At 33.6% G+C, this 20,402-nt stretch overlaps 1 protein-coding gene across 5 annotated transcripts in view; it reads left to right on the top strand.

The window, feature by feature from the left end:
* Positions 1-20,246, top strand: part of LOC122530295 (vesicle-associated membrane protein 2) — a 22,564-nt gene extending 2,318 nt beyond the window's left edge. The window contains exons 2-6 of one of the 5 annotated variants that reach the window (XM_043657127.1): positions 3,767-3,984; positions 5,900-5,979; positions 6,064-6,115; positions 8,081-8,139; positions 17,190-17,311. In XM_043657127.1, the coding sequence (XP_043513062.1) occupies positions 3,767-3,984; positions 5,900-5,979; positions 6,064-6,115; positions 8,081-8,094 (364 nt within the window). In that variant the 3' untranslated portion in view covers positions 8,095-8,139; positions 17,190-17,311. Of the gene's footprint in view, positions 1-3,766; positions 3,985-5,899; positions 5,980-6,063; positions 6,116-8,080; positions 8,140-12,179; positions 15,538-17,189 lie in introns of those variants that run through there. The other 4 variants (XM_043657126.1, XM_043657128.1, XM_043657123.1 and 1 more) reach the window with 4 other exon arrangements.
* Positions 20,247-20,402: the final 156 nt, after the last annotated feature.

Genomic DNA, 20,402 nt, shown 5'->3' with positions numbered 1-20,402 from the left:
CAAAAAAAAAAAAAAAAAAAAAAAGAAGAAGAAGAAAAATAATACACATCGTAATACTTCGCACAGAGCGTATTCAGTTATATTTCGTTGACGTCACTTATTCTTCAATAATTCTAAAATTAGGATATCGATGCGAATATTTAAAAAAAAAGAGAGAGAGAGAAAAGCTTTGGAACAACAATAAAAGTTTCTTTTCGCGTAGCTTTTTATTCGTGTCGTTGTTGAACACGTTGAGGTTCGAAAGTTCGTGAAACGTGGATTTCGATGAATAAAGAATTTCATCATTCGTTAGGAGAACGTACGTGTAATATATCCCACGATTAAAATATTATTCACGATAACTATTTCGTAGCCGACTCGAAGATAATTCAATAATGATGATAACCGGCGTACCTGCATCGATCGATATATTAATCCGATTATATAAGCCGCTTGAACGCATAAAGGCTCTAAACCAGGTGAACGCTTCTCTCTTCTGCCCCGTAACAAAAAAAATTTCCCCCACTTGGAAAGAGAAACTTTTCATGGGAAATATAATCCACACCTTTCGCGTTATAGGATCTCGTTAAAGGTTTTGTTTCTCTTACGTCGCGTCCAGATTAATTAGAAACTGTTCGCAAGTAGTTCTCGAGTTGTTCTACTTAACAATGATTTATTGTGTACTCTTATATATTTTTGCAATTAAAAATTTCTCTTGAATAGAAATTACTTGATATATACTAAATATTATAGGTCTAATGTTTTATGTATTATATACTCTTATATGTATATAATATTTTTATATTATCATATTACACATATTATATATTGTATTATAATATATATTACAATATTCTTATACATTTTTGCTATTAAAAATGTCTTTTAAATGAATCAACGTCTACTAATGAGTTCAATGAACACGATTCAGGAATTGCACGCGAACAAGTGTGGACACCGCTTAATATCGAGTCTAGTTTGAATTACATCTATTTGTCCGTCTATTTGTAGAAGCAATATTCGAATGAATCGGTGAATCGATCGATTGTTGCCACTCGGTTGTTCGATCGGTTGCCAAAAATAAAATCCGCCACCTCTTCGACTGCTTTTTAATCTGCCATCGGTACTCGACATGTCCGGAAACCCTGATTTACCTTTTTGAGCACGCGCCCCAAATCGAAGCACACGTAGTCCGGACACAAAATGATTATACTGTTATTAAAAAATTTCGCTCATGTAGAGAAATTTTCTATGAAGCTTGTTCTATTAAAATTGACAAAAATCATTAACGGATTTGTGAATTTTTATCCATTTATGGAAAATTGAAACAGAAAAGATATATACAAAATATTTAAAGTATAATTTCTATATAATAAAATATTTTTATAGCATTCCTCTAATATCCATCTATACCTAATTTTCCATCGGCGTTCTATTTTCTTAATTAAAATATCAATTCCATCATAAAAATCCATAGACTAACAGAGAAAATGAGTCAAAATTCTCAATTATGTAAAATATCATTATCGAGATTTCGTCGGTCGATAAAATTCAGTAACGAAGAGAATGAATAAAGAGCTTCCAGTTGTGAAAGACACGTTTCAGAAGTATCAATGTTTTTACGCGCATGCAATTGTATCGGATATCGTATTGAGAGAGGAAGCTATTTATGTAAGTGATCCCTTAATTAATCGGACCAATATAGAACAAAATATATCGAGTGTATCTACGTTTGGAAATAAGTCACGAATACAGCTGCTGGACGTCGGGATAAATCGGTATAATTGAGATCGGGGTGTCGGCGCCGATAATTCAGAATAACAGAACACGATGAAAGTTGCCCGTGACGTTGAAACGTAAAACCAACGAAACGCCAACGCGAGCTTGTCATGAACCAACATCCTCGTTGTTCCTTTGAAGGTCTTAACCTCCCTGAAAGGTCAACCCTTAAGAGATACGTACGGTCAAGTTAATTCAAATATCAGAAGAGTTCACATTGATATTAACTTTCCCTTTTTTTTTTTTTTTTTCTTTTACCTGGTCATTATCCTTATATTTTTAACAAAATAGAAGGAAAATACGATTCGTTAAAACGAATTAAATTGAATTTCTCATCTTGGGCAATGTTTCTTATTAAATCTGAAATTAAGTTGTGCGTAGGTGTCTCGAGTCGTTTTTTTTCTTTGAAGAATATTTAGTACAGTGTCTCGGAGAATGTTGGAGCGTGGTGATAATGGAGACAGATGGTGTCATAAGGAGACGACACGCATCTATACGTTGTCGTACGCGTAGCTTTTCAAGAACGTGTCACGAACTTTGACCTTTCGTATTTGCCGCCCTCGATGGTTCGATGGAAATATTGCAGCATATACCATAAAATAGGGGATCGAGTTATAATGTCTGTGAACAGCCTCTGAGAAACGCAGTAAGGACTGTGCGACCCTCAGCTAGTTGGATCTTTGATTTATGGATGCAATAAGCGTTTTAATTAACACAACGTATCTATATACACACACACACACACACTGATCCAAATTTAACAAAACATTGATTAATATTAACCTTCAACTAGTGGATTATAGAAGATAATAATTTATGTTAATAATTTATGTTGTATCATTAAAATTTGTATTTCAATTCATCTCGTATTTCATGCGTTTTAATTAATACAACGTATCTATATCCAGATTCAAATGAAATGAAATATAAAAAAGATGAATTAAATCTGACTGATTGATATTAATCATTAAATACTGTCAGGTTATAAACAAATATAATAATTTATATTATATAATTGCACGTTATATTATTAAAATTTTATTTCATTTTACATTCTCGAGAAGAAGATTGAATTATAATTAAGTTTTAAAATTTTAAACGACGAATCATGACAAAAAGGTCGCTACGCGGTCACGTAAACTCTCATACGTCAACGATGTTTTCACGAGAAATTCAATGCACGAATAGGTCACCGCCTATTTTGATTCTTTTTCGAACAATGATGCAAATTTAATAAAAGGCCGTAGCAAGAGAAAGATAAAAAAAAGGGAAGAAACAAAAGAAGAGTATCAGATTAGTTATTTCCAAGACTGGATCCTCTTTCAACGAGCGCTTATCTCGCGAAAACCGGTCTAGACGCTTTGAGATTCCCACTCGCCCTTAATCTTCCAACGTGTGCATTACTTCCTCTATCTGCCATTCAATTTCCTCCCCCGAGAATTTAACTCGCCGATAATAATGAGACTTTGAAATTTCCTTCTATCGGAAATGTTTCAAATATTCTTCTTTCCCTCGATACCTCCTTCGTAGGAATCCAATCGAGATAATATGAGCGGAGAAAATTTCTCAGTTGACGAAATGTATGAAATTTAATAGATACTTTGGACAGAACAGATATGTAGATATACGAAGATATAACAATCGGATAATGAGAGAAATAGGAAATTTTCTTTTGTCTCCTCTTTCACAAATGTAAATTACAATTTACTCTACTTTATTAGGCTAATAAGTAAAAGATACTTTTAAAAAAGTAGAAGATTATTTTACGTGACAAATATTATTCACGTTAAAATTTTCTATACTGGAATGCATTGAAATCTGTAGTCTAGTAATAAGTAAATATACTTGATTTGATGCAGGACACTATCCTTCGAGAGTCCTATTAAAAAAAAAAAAAAGGAAATGAAGGGAATTTATAGCCACTTTAGATCGGATAGATACTAAATGATGAAAGTTGTTCGGATAGAGGGGCAGAATGAAAAATGAGGAAAATTGATGTGAATTTCAGGGCCACCGAAGGCGGTTTAGCACCGGATGCTGCTGCGGGTGCAGGTGCAGGTTCCGATGGAATCGTCGGAGGTCCCAGGACACCTCAGCAGATCGCCTCGCAGAAACGACTGCAGGCGACGCAGGCGCAGGTGGACGAGGTCGTCGACATTATGAAAACGAATGTTGAAAAAGTGTTGGAACGTGATCAAAAGCTGTCTGAGCTCGATGATCGAGCAGGTAAGATCCAAACTCTATCTTTCCCTTATTTCTTATCTGTTAAATTTATTTCTTAATAACAGAGAATGCGGAAAAAATTCTCCATTTGTTGAATTGAAGTTTCAGTTAATGATTGATTGAATTTTCCAATTATCCGGAGAACAACTTCTGTTATGTGAACGAAAAGTAACAAGATAAATTGTAGATTTTCACATTTCGAATTAAGGAAATAGAATCTTTTACTATCCAGTAAATAAGAGTTCAAATCTTAGACAAGTGCACAAAATCTCAGAATTTTGTAAACTATTTGTCCTCTGGTAGGTTACAGATAGACATTTTATACTTTGTACTTTTATAAATGTAGCTAAAAGGACAAAATTTAAATAAACATCTGTTTCATCTATTAAACATTATAAGAAATACTTTGGACACTTTGCATGTATTCTATGCATTTTTAAATCACATATCTAAATATACAAAGATCCGCAACTGTATAAGGTAGTTTGGCCTTTGTTAATTACAGATAAATGTAAAATAAATTGCACTTTAAAAAAAAGAGAGGAGACACTATATACTCGTGTGAAATTTAAAAAGTTTAAATATCGTCGAGTGACCACAGACCATGAAAGAGGAAAACAAGGAACGGTGACTAAACGAGAGACACGTGATGTCCTCTCTGTCTGCGTTCGCGTTTTATACCTAGATGTATCGTTGCCGATATACAACGAAAGTTTTCACAGGAAGAATGTCATAATGGTTAAATGGGGAAAGTAGGAATACACGTAGCGCGATTACGAGCGTACAAAGCGACGGATTAAACCGAAGGACGAGTTGTTCGCTACGTTTGCTCGAAGGATATTCTCTCCATTCATTTTCATCGCAGCATTAAAGTAGTTCGACCCTGCGCGTCTCACTGTACGTTGATATCGATTACTGTGACGCTCTCGAATCGATGCCGTGTCACGGGGCTGACCATCGTCGATCTTTTTCACTGCACGCAGCTTAATCGTTACCTGAACTTTTCACTAGTCTTGCGCGACTTTTTGAATAATTCGAAAATGATATTAGAAAGTTGAAGAATCACTTGGAAATTCAGTGAATGTTTTATAAACATTACATCCTCCATAACATCCGTATAACTTTGAAGCTATATATCGATACGTTAATGTCTTTTTACGTCTTTTTAGCGTCATATGTATATACTATTTATTATTTATTATCTGTATGAATTTTATTATTATGGTTACTATTTATAATTATGACAATTATAAATTCGCTGTTAGTGAAGATTCATATTTGCTGGTTTCAATTTATATAAATCTTTTCATGCCTATAAAAATATCCACTAGAGAAATCGAATATTTATTTTCCTTCGAGAAAAATATTTAGTGGAAAGGAAGATTTTATATCTTTAAATCCTATGTTCTAAATTTTATATTTATTAAGCGGTATGTAAATAAAAAAATAGAAATGAAATTTCACATAATACAAAAGATAGATATTTCTCGTAATGTAGATGACTAATATTAACCACAGTATTTTTAAATCCTATATTTTGATATTCTATATTATCAAAAAAAAAAATATAGTTTCTTTAAATTTTATTATAAAGAAATTAAAATTAATAAATTCTCTCATATCATGAAACTTTGTATTATTAAAATAGAAAATAAAAATAAAATTCTTATTTCCTTGCTTCGTGAGACATTGAAACAAAGTACAATACACCTGTTTCTACAATAACACAACGTTTTTCATTTCAGTAATTTTCATAAAAGTTCGATGCCCGTAGCGCTTCAAATTCAAACAACTTCCTACCAACACCACTTACAAGGATTTTATGGACTTTTTAAAAAATTGATTGTCCCATAAATAGCCGAAACATTCTGAAAGTTCACAGAACGTGTGATTTCACCGAAATAATTTTGTTTTTTAGACGCACTTCAACAAGGAGCGTCACAGTTTGAACAACAAGCAGGAAAACTGAAGAGGAAGTTCTGGCTACAAAATTTGAAGGTAATGAATCCCTGTTATTAATATAATCCTATTGAAATTTTCGTCAAATTATTTAATATTCAATTTCTGTTTCCTTATTTCTAGATGATGATCATCATGGGCGTCATTGCATTAATCGTATTGGCCATCATTGTTGGTAAGTAACTAGATTCATAGATGCACTTATTAAAGCTAATGACACTGCCATTGTAACTGTCTAAATGTTCTGTGTCATACGATCAATGTATCTCGCCACGATTTGTAACGACTAATTCGGCATTTATTGAAAATGTATTCGAAGTATTACTAATGTTTTTAATATTAATATCATTGGCACTAATATGCTACTAATATTAATAATAATTACCAATAACACCAATATTTACGAAAAATACTTGTCAATATTAATATTACTACAAAAATAATATTCTTTAATATTTGGATATTAATATAATTAATGTTAATTGGTATCGTTGGACATTTGCTGCAACAAGTCAAGATCTTTGTTCAGGACTTTTTAATTTTATATTTTATTTTGTTATTAATCTTTAACAGAAAGAAAAATACGAAGTAAAATTAATTACCTAAAATTTTAGTAACCCAACGTATTACAAATTACCAACTCAGTAATGCCATGTTTTAGAGTTCTTATATTATATGTTATACTGCCCAAATTTCGTTTAATATCACAAACTGATGAAAATCTTAGTACGAATATTCGAAAGAGTGAACCGAATCGGTCGTTTCTGGCTAATGTCTCTGCGTCTACATTTTCGTGTTGAAAAGAGGTTCCAATCACCAAGATCATATTGTGTTTGCACGACGCAAAGGGACGACAATGTCCTTTGAGTGAAGTGTCACCAATGAGCTTACACAGTCGATCGAGGAATTCCTTCGAGCATCCCTTAGGAATTCCTCGAGCTGATAAAGTCTTGTTGACGTGCTTCGTTTATATTCTAATTCGTCGATCGTTGTTTCTGATCATTCGAAAAAGATTGAGGAAAATTATTACGTGACGATATTTAAAAAAAAAAAAGAAAAGAGCGAAATAGAGTTTCATTTAAACGATATACGGGACATCCCAATTATTGTGATATAACCGAGAAGAGAGAAGGTGATCCTACATGGAAAAATAAGCCATTTTTTTCATTTGAGATTTCGCTGTCGAGAAAATTGAGTTTGAATGGTTTGTCAAGTATAATTGAATTTGATTAATTTTGTATTGGACAAGAGTGAATAATCGACATATATGTATGTGCAAGAATAAATTAGAAATATGTTCTGTTAAAAATTACTAAATTTTGTTGCTAAATTTTGAAATTTTTCCGAAAACGAAGCGTCTTGCAAAAAAATTTTATTCCATATTCACTTACTTTTTTGAATAACGTAACCTTCGAAATTAGTTCTGATTTAATCTCTTAAGACCTCACTGAATTTTAAGAGATTATATCGACAATTTTATTATTCTACTTTCTCATTATACTACAGCCTTTTTTTAACCCAATCGTTCATAAACATTTATATGAAATTTTATTGAAACATTGTATAAACATTTATAAATTTCTATGAAATACTATTTTTCGAAACAGAACTTCTATTTTTGTATATATGTAAAAAATTATACAACCCGTTTATTAAAAATATATAAAACATTGAAAATTCTAGATAGTCCTAATTCAATGATCATGGATATTGTACATATGAAATTATATTCTTCTACATACAGATACAGAAAAAAATATTCTTCTACGTATAAAAAGAGATGAATTTTAACAAATTAAGTATAGCTGACTTTCAAATTCGACTTTCTCGAAGAGCGTTATATGAACAAAACACATTTTTCGATTAATTTTTCTACGTAGAATTTCTGTTTATTCCCGATTATGCCACAAAAACTGAGATATCCTGTATAACGATTAATTCTAGCGACTGGAGATCGAACGATCTCGTTTCAATAGTGATCGCCACTATTGAAATTAATTTATTCGCTTCCCCTTCGAAGGGACGATCCCTCGAACTTGCGGAAGCAAACTGTTCGTATTATAGAAGATCAAAAGGGATCACGCGCTAATATGCTACTAATCTAACGTGTGACTTCTATGTGTTTCTCTTTTTCATCTAGCGAACTTCATGTAGACGCGCTGGTTGGTGGAAAAGATTTGTGTGTGAGTGAGTCTGAAGGTAGACAGCAACAAAACTGTGACATTGCGTATTACTGTTCTGTCTCTCTCTCTCTCTTTCTCTCTCTCTCTCTCTCTCTCTCTGTCTATATGTTATTACTTTTCCCTGTTTTTATCCTTAACTGTTCACGTAGGCCGTGTGTACGAAATACCTGTATACGGATGTCTATATGTCTCCTTTATCGTTGTTCTACATCACCCGAGATCCACATCCTAAATCCTTGAAAATATCTTCAATTCTCAACATACATATACGTACATATGTTATCCTGCGAATGTTCGTTATTTCACGAGAATCTTTCTTGTTGGGATCCTAACGACGGAAATTACAGAGTGCATCAATAATAGAAGTTCCACTTTCAATAAAATTATCGGATTCTATGATTCCAGTCGGAAGTAAAGTTCCGCGAGCGCAATTAAAAATTTTACACAATTCACAGGTTTTCTGAACAGAATGTAATATTAAAATTTGATCCAATATTTTACATATACATTATATATATTATTCATATTTCATATAAATTTTTACATCTTTTGCGCCTTTAAAAATCTCTAAAATTGCCGACAATTGAAATATAAAACTCGTAGCAAAGAAATTAAAGTATAGAAAGAAAAATCTAATTTCAAATCTTTAAAAATACATCGTCGTGAGTCTATATAAATTGGTCATAGTTATATATATACGTGAATTGATAATTAAGTTTCTCAAAGTTCACAAGGCTAACGTCGTCGTTAAGTTTCCCAACAAAAACAAACAAAATGTCTTTTCGAAAGATCCTTACGAAACTGACGCTTAACCATCGATGTTACATAAATATTGTCTGCCTGTAATAGGTACTTGCTGGTGTATCTGTCACTATCTGTATTCCCCTCTACGAACTGCCACCGTCCTTCGAGGCTCGTTGCATATTCATGAACCACTAATTTCACCGTGCCCCGTTCACAAATCACGCACATTCCCCGTGGTCAGAAACGAGAAGAAAAACAGTGTTTCATGAATCCTCAACGAGAACTTCTGAATCGTCAACCTAGCCCTGATGTGTCTGTTCCAAAGCAACACGATCCAGACCAGCGACACCACAAAACACGAACGATGGTGGCTTTGACAAAGAGTCTAAATGCCAAGAAAATAAGCCCAGCGTGAAAGTTTCTTCAATCGAACGAAGAAACTTAAGTCTTCTTTCACCGATGCATTTAAACTCTCGTTGTTTAAATACGTTTCAAAGTCTCCACGGTAGCGTTTCTATGACCCCGTCACGGCGGCAGATATTACTCGTGTAGTAAAAAGTAACAAAGAAAAAAGAAAGAAAAAAAGAGAAGTTAAGAGAGAAGTTAAAAAATCTGCAAGGTGTTGTTAGCGGGGGCGTATGGTGTATTTTCGAGGAAGAAAATTTTTTACATTTTTTCAAAACGTTCCGCAGCGAGAGAATCGGCTTGGAACGCGAGCTGGAAAAACGGTTTTGAAAACTACACAACCACTCACCCAGACCTGTGCCTCGTTAATTACTGTTATGTGTCTGTCTGTACATTTTGGTGGCGTTGCCTCCCCTCCCCCCTGTCTTTCTCATCCAGAAGTTAGTCCCAGCCAGTGATTTTCAATTTTTTGGTGGTCAAAAAAAAGAAGTGCGATGAAGCCCGTGCAATCGCGTAGTAGTCGTGTGAAAAAGAAAAAAAAGAAAAACAGAGAGAACGAAAATCGAACGAATACTGTGCGTTAAAATGCAGTCGCGTGCAGTGAACGGAGATAAAAACGAACGATGATCGTTGAATACCACCGAGAAATGAAAACACACGAATGGACAACACCACAACGACAAATTGACAACATTAACAACAACAATAACAACAACAACAAGTACTATATATATATATATGTATGTATTATTTCTACGAACAACAAATAAGAACAACATCAACAACAACAATAACAACAAAATATAGAAAAAGGCTTCTAAAAAAGCTTTTATTTCACTCCTACTCTTCTCTTCGGTACGGTAAGCTACAATTTTTATTCATGCATTTTAACACTTTCTCAACATTTTTTCTCTTTTTCTTCTTCTTCTTCTTCTTCTTCTCTTCTTGCACTTCGACATCGTACAAGGAGACAAGAAATTTTCTCTCTTCTACACTGGGACACAGGTTCTAAGTTTAACATCTTTCAACGTTTTTTTTAACAGCTTCCTACGCGCAGAAGTGAATATTTCATAGTCTATCTATTTTTTTTTCTAATTTCTTAATAGAGATAAATAATGTTTGACAAGTCCATTGAATTTTTGAAGAACTTGATCAATTTCTGCGCGCAGCTTAATTCCAGACTTTCTGCATAGTCGATTCAGCATGAGATTCTATTTTCTTCCATTCCTTTTTTTCTCTTCATTTCTTTCGATACGTATTGATCCTGTTTATTTCCACGAACTCGAACACCGTTTCAGTATATATATATATATATATACATAAAATACAATTACAGAACAATATATATTTAATGATATATATATATATATATACATCTTATGTGAATATTTCTCTTTCGAAACGAAACGAAATATTTCTGGGACGATCTTCATGCCGTTTGCATGTTTCTCAAATGTTTGCTTGTAGAAACGATTATGGGGCATGTTGCGTTTTTTATGTTTCACATTTCGATAGATAGTGCGATCGGGAAAACGTAGCGATGCATGGCTTTCTCTGGCTATCGACTATATTATGTGCTACATTATGTGGAAGAGAAGTTCGATGGAACGCTTTTATCGGGGCTTACAGCAAGTTACAATAATCATTATATCGAGAAACATTCTCGTGAACGAGGAAAAAGAATACTATGGTGCAATTCCAAACGTGCTGGATAAAAATCACGAGCGATAAAGTGCAAAAAAGAAAAGAGACACGATAATGGTGTTCGGTCTATACATCGAACGATCAGTGTGTATAAACTGACGAATTTACCAAGCAGTAGTGGATGTTAAATGTGATCGTAAGTTGCATGCATTTTGCTTGAGTATATACGTATATATGAAATAGAAATTTATATTTATATATTTGAATATGTATTTAAAGAGTAGATTATTAGATGAATCATCGTGGACAAAGGTTATTGATTTTGTTTTACAATAAATGAAATATTAATATTAATATTAATATATATATATATATATATAATATACCAATATACTACTATGTTATTAGTATATTAATATTTATAATAAAATGAAAGTAGTTATTGATTTCTTGCACCTTTGCGTGGCGTAGTAGAGTGTTTGACCAAGAGTGTCTCTATCTACTTAGGCTGTGTCTTCGTCAAAAAAAGTTCACTATTAATCTTTTACTCGAAGTTTTTCCCTCCTATTTTATAGATGTTAGTGCTTTCTACTTTCTTTAGAATAAACTAGGCATTCAGAAATCAAATTGACCGACGTTATTTTTTGAAAATTTCTTAATTTTCCATGGCTCTTAACCCTTTCATTTTAATTTCTTAATTTTCCACCAAGTATTTAACTTGGTAACTAATTAAAGTTACTAGTAATACTTTAATTAGTTACTAAATATTATGACTTTAATATGAGTATAGTAATTTTAATTAGTAGATTGCAAACTTTTATGCAATTATAGGAAATTTGAAAGACGACGAACAGTACGAGTACAATCTATAAAATCTCAAAATCTCGCAATAATGCTTTTCATGATGCTTTTGTTTTAACGAGGTTACATTCAAAAATATGAATTTACATAAAAATCCGTTCAGCTAACACCGACGATCAGTTTAATTTCCATACTTGACTTAAACTCCTTTCATTTTATCCATTTTATTCATTTTTATCGAGAAAGAAAGACCAATCTTTGTCCATGATAATGATAGGCTGGCATTCTGCATGCGAAGAATACCAAGAAAAAAAAAAGAAAAAAAATAGAAAACCAAAAGATCGAAATGAAACCAAGCGATGTGACTGAAACGAACGGCAAGATGAGACATGTTACAAAAAAAAAAGCGGTCGCTTGGAAACGGGCAAAATTAAAAAAACAATCGCCTGTTGTTCTTTTCAGCGAGCGCCACCGGCGGCAGCGACTCGCAAAACTGAACACGTGAGTAAAATTAAGGCAACAACAATAACGACAACAACAACAGCAAAAACCAACAAAAATCAACAAAAGCAACCAACAGCGAAACGAAGGCGGTGTGAACAGCGAGGAATTTGAACGCGCGAGACAAGTTTGAGACTGCAAAAAGTACAGTAAAAAAAAAAGGAGAAAAAACAAAAGAATACACACAATCGATGAGCAACAAGCAAGAGCAACAATAAGGAAGTATTGTACAATAAGATCGAAGCAAGACCTAAAGAAGTGGAGGAACAGTGGTAATAAAATCGGCTGTCGACGGAGTATCGATTGTTGATAGAGACTCTTCGATCTTTCAAGTACGGCAAAATTCGAAAAAGAAAAAAAACAAAAAGAAAAGAAAGAAGTGGAGAATGAATTGAAATGTAAAGGATGGCGTGTTGTGTGAAAGAAAAGAAAATGGAAGAAGAGGAAACCGCTACGTTTCTATGGTTCCGTTTGCAACTCCGCGATCTTGTTCGAGATCCAAAACGATACTTTCGACTCGAACACGAGAGTGGACGTGATTAAATTCATTTTGTCGACGTTTCGCAAATGGACGAAGGCCGGCTAACGATTTAGAATTGGAAAACATTTGTCGATCGTTCGTCTAAGCGTTGCAAATCGTACATCTAAGCGTTCGTCTACCGTTACATCGAACGATAATAAACGAAAAAAAAAAAAAAAAAAAGAAGAAACCGATCGTCGTACGGGATAGAGAAGAAATGAACGAAACAAACTCTGATCGATTAACTGATCCTTGCCTTCCTTCGTCCATCTTTGTGAAGTAATTCGCGCTGAATAAACGAATAAATAAAAGAGAGGAAATTAATTAATGGCCAGTGTGTACAAAGAAAAGAGAAGAGATGTTTCGAGGGGAGATGTCGAGGAAATATCGCGATACAGGGTGTCCGTTAAAACTAGCAGGATCATTTTCGACGAAGGCAGCGTGTCGTAGAAAACTTTCATTGTGTCCCCCTTCCCTCCGTAAAGAAGTGCCGAATATAAATAAATAAATGTGTGTATAAATGTATATCGACGTATATGTTTACTTTATAAATAAAACATGTATGAAGTTGCGAGGAAGAGCGTACGATCTAAAAAAATCCGAGTGAACGCGGATCTTCCATCGTTTTCAAAACTACTTGGTGATTCTGCTTCGAAAGTTTTGTATAATAATAAAACAAAATCATTCGTCGTTAGGTGGTTCTTGTCTCGATCTCTTCCGATATTTACAGTCACTAGACTGCGGATTTTTATGCAAATTTATAATACTTTTGATTGAAAAAGAAAAAGCTTAGGTAGTTAATTGTCTTAGGATGTCGATTGCAAGCAAATGTTATAAAAACTATTGTATTTTGGATATTTTATATATATATATATTTCTTCACATTGTCCGTTCTATGCAATTTTGTATCTTCAAATTTTTCTGCAAATGCATAAAAATTCGTAATCTGATTTCCTTTCATCGTCAAAATTTCGCGACGTTTCATTTCTAATCATTTACACTCATTTCTGAAAGAACGTGTACAAAAATTTTCGCTCGAAAAAATACGTGAATAGAATTTTTACTCGTAAATCTCAATTAACAATGGAAAGATCAGTTAATCACACGTGGATCGTATGCTCTGCTTGTAACATATATGTACATCTCGTGCTGTAAATAATATCATTTCTTCTTCATGTTCGTTCAATTATGACCAACTGCTGATAATTAATAAACGACTTTAAAAAAAGTATATATATATATATATTATATATATAATACCACGGTTGAAAAACCACGGAAAATAGTGAGCGTGAGAGCGAGAGAGTAAAATAGAGCGTTTGAGTGATCGAGAGAAAGACAGAGCGAGAGAGATAGAGAGAAAAAGAGAGATTCACGCGTATTCTTTGTTCTTTCGCGTCCGTTATCCTTCCACTGAATCGGGAAATGAGTAAAAGTAGAAGAAGCCTGCCTTCGTCGAAGACGGCAACGGAACGTTTTCATGCAACCTATGCGATCATACGAAAAAACGAAAAAAGAAAAAGGTTAGAAAACAAGAAATAAAAATTAAAAAAAAAAAAAGAAGAAATACGCGACGAACGAGGGAAAAAAAGAGAGAAACGCTCGAGGCACTCATATAGGTTCGTTTTAAGGCTTGAAGAATTATCTACAGATGTTATGTATACATGTTAATAATATTAATAATAATAATATTAATATTAATAATAATAATTATAATAATAACGATGATGCTAATAATAACGATAATAATAATTATGATAATAATAACAACAATAACAATAATAATAGTGCAGTAATAATATTTAACAAGTAAACCACGCGCGATGCGACGACCACCGTGGAATCCGTGGAATCTATTGCCATTTCGGAAAAGAAAGACAAGGGGAAAGATACACGCACGGAGTATCGTCGAAGATCTAAGACACTTTTATGGAGTTCGCTGTGCGCGCAAGAAGTTTAAGAAATTATAAAGCTCGTAAAAATTAAAAAGTTCGCAAAGGAAATTTTTTTATTTCGTTCCGCGATCTTGAAGCTTACTTCCAATTCTTTTTATAGAATGCAGAAACTCCACATTGCATTGAAAATCGTTGAAAATAGTAAATTTAACTTTTTTTTTTATTCTTTTTTTAGTTTGAGGTATCTACACATACACGGGCTAAAAGCTTTTATTGTTCTCGCAGAAACATTTTTGTGCGTAGCGATGACGTCGTGTATGAAACGTGTCGTCGTTCTTCGCTGATACTTCGTGCACGATTCCACAGAGGAAACGATATCTTCAAAGTTTCTCATCAGCCAGCCGCTGTACACGAGACGAAAAAAAAGAAAAAGAATCCGATGAAAGGAAGCACATTCAACGGCATGACTTCTCAGGCAGTTCGAGGAAGTCGTCAATGGTTTCCTTTCCATTTCACTGGTTTATTCTTGTGTTCATTCGTGTTCGTCCATCGAACGAACAAACTACTCGAATTTTCGCATTTAGAATCCCGTCTCCGAGTCCCTTCCTCCGCGTATATCCATTTTGCGGAAAAATAAAATAATCTAAAAATATGTAATCGAACGATCAACTTTGAAGCCAGAATTCTTCCAAATTCTGTCCTGTCAGTGGGAAGCGATTGTCTCTTCTTCTTCTTCTTTTTGACAAAATTCTAACGATTCGTTGAAACTACGCGAAGAAGGGGACCAGAAGTCGTTAACACAGAGCACTATATCGATCGTTTGGGGGAGAGATTTTCAAATAGGATTCTTAATCGAATCCGAAATCATGGCGTTCGAATATGATCAGATTGTGTTTAAAAAGGAGAAAAAAGAAAAAAAAATTATAAAATGCATAACTGTACGTCATGCGACACTTTGGCCATTGGCGTGTTAATTATTAATGACGATTATGATTATGATTATGCTGCTTTCAACATTGTACAGTATCGAATAAAAATTACAGTACGTAGTCAAAAAAAAAAAAAAAAAAAAAAAAAAAAACAGACAGCAATGTAGAGAGCAAAAAGAAAGAAAAATCAAAGTGGAAACTTTCTGTGCGACTCTATTTTGGGTACGATCGTGTTAGACGCGTTCTTTCGCGATTTCTGTTCTCCCTTTCTTTCGTCACCGATGAAATTTCATCTTGATGCACGTATGTAGGAAAAGCAAACTTTCAAATTTCACGGTCGTGGCCAGAAAATGTCGACATTACTCGGTTGAAATTCTCAACTTAGAGAAACATTTCATCGTAACCATGGAGAAAAGGAACCCTTTAGAACATAGTACCTATTTCATCCCAATAGGAGGTAAGAATTCTGAATATACTTTCCTTTTTCATTTTCTTTTCGATTCTCGTACATACCTGCTCTTTTACCAAAGGCGATTGTTACCTAATCTTTTTGGTGCGTTTCGGTCAGTGTATCGATAAAATCGTGTTTATCATTGTGACTCGAGTGAGCTATAAAGAAACCTATTAATCACAATTAGAATTAATCAATCCTTCCCTGTGTTCAACGTACGTTTATAATATTCATTGCCAATAAGCAGACAGATACATAACCCCTCTTCTTCTCAAATTTCCATTATTCAGAGGAATATCATCGTTGTTTCTTACAACTTATTAAAAAAAAAGAAAAAACTCTTGCTCCTTTGTCGAGGTTCAAAAGCAAAGTGCCTCTTGTCCTGATTTCAAAAAATTAAGCGGAAAGCTTCTTACATGACATCTTCTCTCAACCTAACAATAAGGAAATCTCATAAAGTAAAAGATACTCGTTATATTTATTTTCTTATTTGAGATGTCTCCCTCCTTTCCTCTGATCTTCAGAATAATAAATAAAAAGATATATGTTATAGAAACAGTATCCTTCTACTTCTGCTATTCTAATTTTTGTTAAATAGTCCATCTGTAATGTTCCAACGTCTGTAAAATAATTTGTCTGATTGTGTTTTTTCAATTTCGTTTTCCTCTAATCTTTAAAACAATATGTGAGAAAATACATACATATATACATGTATAATCGACAAACAACATTTCTTCCATTTTCTAATATTCCAATCCCTGTTAATTCGATAGTAACGTACTAATCAGAAATAATTTGCGCGATTGCGTTTTCTCAATTTCGTCTTTCTCTGATCTTTAAAACAATATATAAGCTCAGAAACCAATTAGTATAAATCATTAAAACTGACCTGTACTGTACAAACATACTTTTCAAAACTATCCAAAAGCTGAATGAATAATTACAATATAATGATCATGTTACCACTTTTTACCAACAATTTTAGCAATAGAAAGATGCCCGAGTAGTTTTTGATGGGAAGTGACTTACACTGATTGGCTTCCAAGCCCTTCATATATATATACATATGTTATATAATCGAGAAATAATACCCTCCCATTTCTAGTATTCCAATTTTTGTTGATTCGATGGCAATCAGATTAATCAGAAGTAATTTATGTGATTTCGTTTTTGCAGCGAAATTCATGCCAGAATCGACACCACCGCCTCCACCACCTTATGGCTACCCGATGCCAGGTCAGATTCCGGGTGCAGCTGTTCCGGCTGCAGCACCAGCAGCTGCATCAGGAGGCGCATCCGGCGGAGCAGGCGCTGCAAGCGGATCGCAGACTCCTGGCGCAGCGCTAGTTGGCAACCTGAACGGCATTCACAGCGTGATGTAAAAAGGAAAGAAAGAAAAAAGGAAAGAAAGAAAGAAAGAAGAGCGAAATACACAATTGTCCGTACCGTACCGTATCGCAATAAGAATTTTCCAAGCTAATCTTAAGCAAGCAACGTAAAATCTATCGACGTAAGAAACTAAATAACGGAATATTTAAAAAGAAAAAAAAAAGATAAGAAAAACTAAAGGAATATTCCGATCGTTAGACGCGTGTCCACGTATCCAAAATTCAAAATTCAGATTCCGTAATCAGCACAGGTTTCATTTCGAAAATAAAAGAGACGTCAAGTCTCGAAATCGGTGAAATAAAGGTTTGATCGAGGAACAGCTAACGCGTTAACTGCCGCGATGCAATCCACGAAGACAAAAAAAAAAAAAAATACAAAGTGAGTATAATAATCGATTTGCTGTAGATGTTCTGTTTTAATCAGACAAGCGTCATTATTCTTTTCGACGGTAATACATACGATCTAATTGAAAGCTTCTAAAAGATGAATTAAAAGATGAAAACGCGTGGCGCATACCATTATTAGTTCCTCCTTGCAGTTAATGTATTCGACACTGCAGAAAAATTAAGAGAATAAATCGCGAGTTTCGTAAATAGCTTCTAGGGACAGTCTCTGTTTGTTACTATTCACTTCCTGCTCTGGTGGTGAGCACTTAGAGAACAGATAGGGAAGTCGATCGAACCCTCCTGAACATTTTATCCCGTAAAAAGAAGATAGCGATCTGTCTATAGGTATAGATTTCTCTGTATATTGCCAACTAACTGGAAATTGAACTCAATTCGCGTAATCCTCGTACAGTAATCCTGGTCGAAGAGAGTTAATAAAAGGGAAAACGAATGAAGAAATACGAGGGAGGACGATGTTCACGTGTCGGTGGACGAACATGTGTATCTACATATATACGTGTAAATGTACATAAATTATTACGAATTATCGATGTAAGATTGAACTATACATATATATATAAATATACATATAAATAATATAACTTATAAATAGTAGGTATCACGAATAAAAGAAAAATTATAAGAAAGAAACCGAGAGGAAGAGGGAGAGAGAAAGAAAGAGAAAGGGAAAGAAAAAGAGAGAAAGAGAGATTGTTAGTGTTAAATTTTATTACTCTTCACTTTTAGCACTGTTCATAAATATGAAGATTAGCAATTGTTATTCCGAATGAAAATCAACAAGTGCATCCAGGAGGATAATTTACGCGTTGATTACGTTTGGACAATACTTTTTTGCAGACCCTGATTTCACGGATTCGAGTATGTACTTTAGCTTTAACCACAATTAACTTCGTTGTCTGAGTTTTTTTCTCTGTGCTACACTATTTTCTGTGAGTCGATTTTAATAAAGAAAGAGGATAATAAGTCAGATAGGGGAATGAAACGAAGTAGTTTCAAGCAGAAAATTTTGGCCACAAAGGCCAAAGATCCCTTTTTTGGCAAAGATCCACGCTTCATTATTAGACTGCGGATTTTCATGCGTATATGGGAAATTTAAAGGTACAAAAATACATATAATGCATATAGCATGCAAGAATACGTCAAACGTAGACATCCAAAATAGAATATTTATTACAATATTAAATGGATTTAGGTTCCGTTCGTTTAGTTAGATTCATAAAAATATAAAAATGCACGAAAGTCTGCAGTTTATTCATTATAATCGTCGCACTAACGAAAATATTTGCCGATTTTTAAAGATCAATGAAATTCTCAACAATTAGATTATTTGTAATATAGTACACTCCCTCAAAAACAGTAAGTTACGAATGAAGGAGAAGCATCTTGCGGATAGAGATTTGATAAAGATTTTCTATTATTTTTATGTGTGAAATCGCACCTAAGAGAATGCTCACTGTGTTTAACGACAACCACTATATAATATCTGAATCCTCGATTGTCGACGACACAACTTTTGTTTCTTTATGAAACGAAATATATATAAATAGTTTCGATGATTAAGGATCAGTACTCCACCGATAGAAATTTTTTTTCTTAACGTAACTGGCAACTTCTCAATGTTCTTCTCTTTATTGGCCTAATCAATTAGGATTTTATCGCAGTTCGTTTGTCGTGATCGTTCGATTTCCATAACTGATTAAGACGATTGTAGGAGATACGATTATTGATTCTCTTTTTAAACTATGCGACTACGCTTGTATATCTATGTGTATACACCGTATATACTACATAATTAGATGTTCCACACAGAAGAAACGTAATCAATGTATGGGAGAATGGAATGGAAAAAACATCTCTTTTAATAGAAAACGACTTTAAACACACATTTAAAACAAAAAAAAAAAAGAAACGCAAAGAATTTGTAAAGGTTGCAAACCACGTTTATCGAAAAGAAACCGTAACTCATAGAAGTAAGATTACTCATTTTGCTACATCGTTGAAATACGAGTCAAGATTTCGAGGTTTAACAAAATCGTAAAACGTTTCCTCCTGAATTACTATAAGAATCGATCTCTCGAGGCATACCTTCCTTGCTCAAGATGCAATTAAATTAACCACCCGCCCAACAATCCTCCCTTTTTCTCCGAGATGCTTATTACTAATGTCCACGAATCGAAGAAAAATAGAGAAATGATTATTTAAGACGTTTGTAAGTATATGATGAAAATAATTATACATACTACGTAAAAAAAAAAGAGGCTTCACCACATAGGCAATTTAATGCATTATTACGAGGTATAGAAGTACGATTAATAATCGCGATAATTGATTCAGTTGAGCGTCATTCGATTTACTGATCGAGAAATCTATGTTCATCTAGTTTTAGATGTTACTGTATATTAGCCTTAAATAAACACAATTATGGAAAAGATCAAAATTATTTGCGAATATTTTATTACGTTTATCCTAAAAATGTATCTTAATCGTCTTGGGGGATATTAAATTTTTGTGATTGAAGTCGACTAAAAAAATATTAAAGAGTTCAAAACTTAATATTAATTATAATTAAGATATTTCTTATATACGCAATATT

The sequence above is a fragment of the Frieseomelitta varia genome, unplaced genomic scaffold (genome assembly GCF_011392965.1).
Source record: "Frieseomelitta varia isolate USP_RPSP 00005682 unplaced genomic scaffold, Fvar_1.2 scaffold_337, whole genome shotgun sequence".
NCBI classification, from domain to species: Eukaryota; Metazoa; Arthropoda; class Insecta; order Hymenoptera; family Apidae; genus Frieseomelitta; species Frieseomelitta varia.
This window is presented reverse-complemented; position numbering and strand designations above follow the sequence as displayed.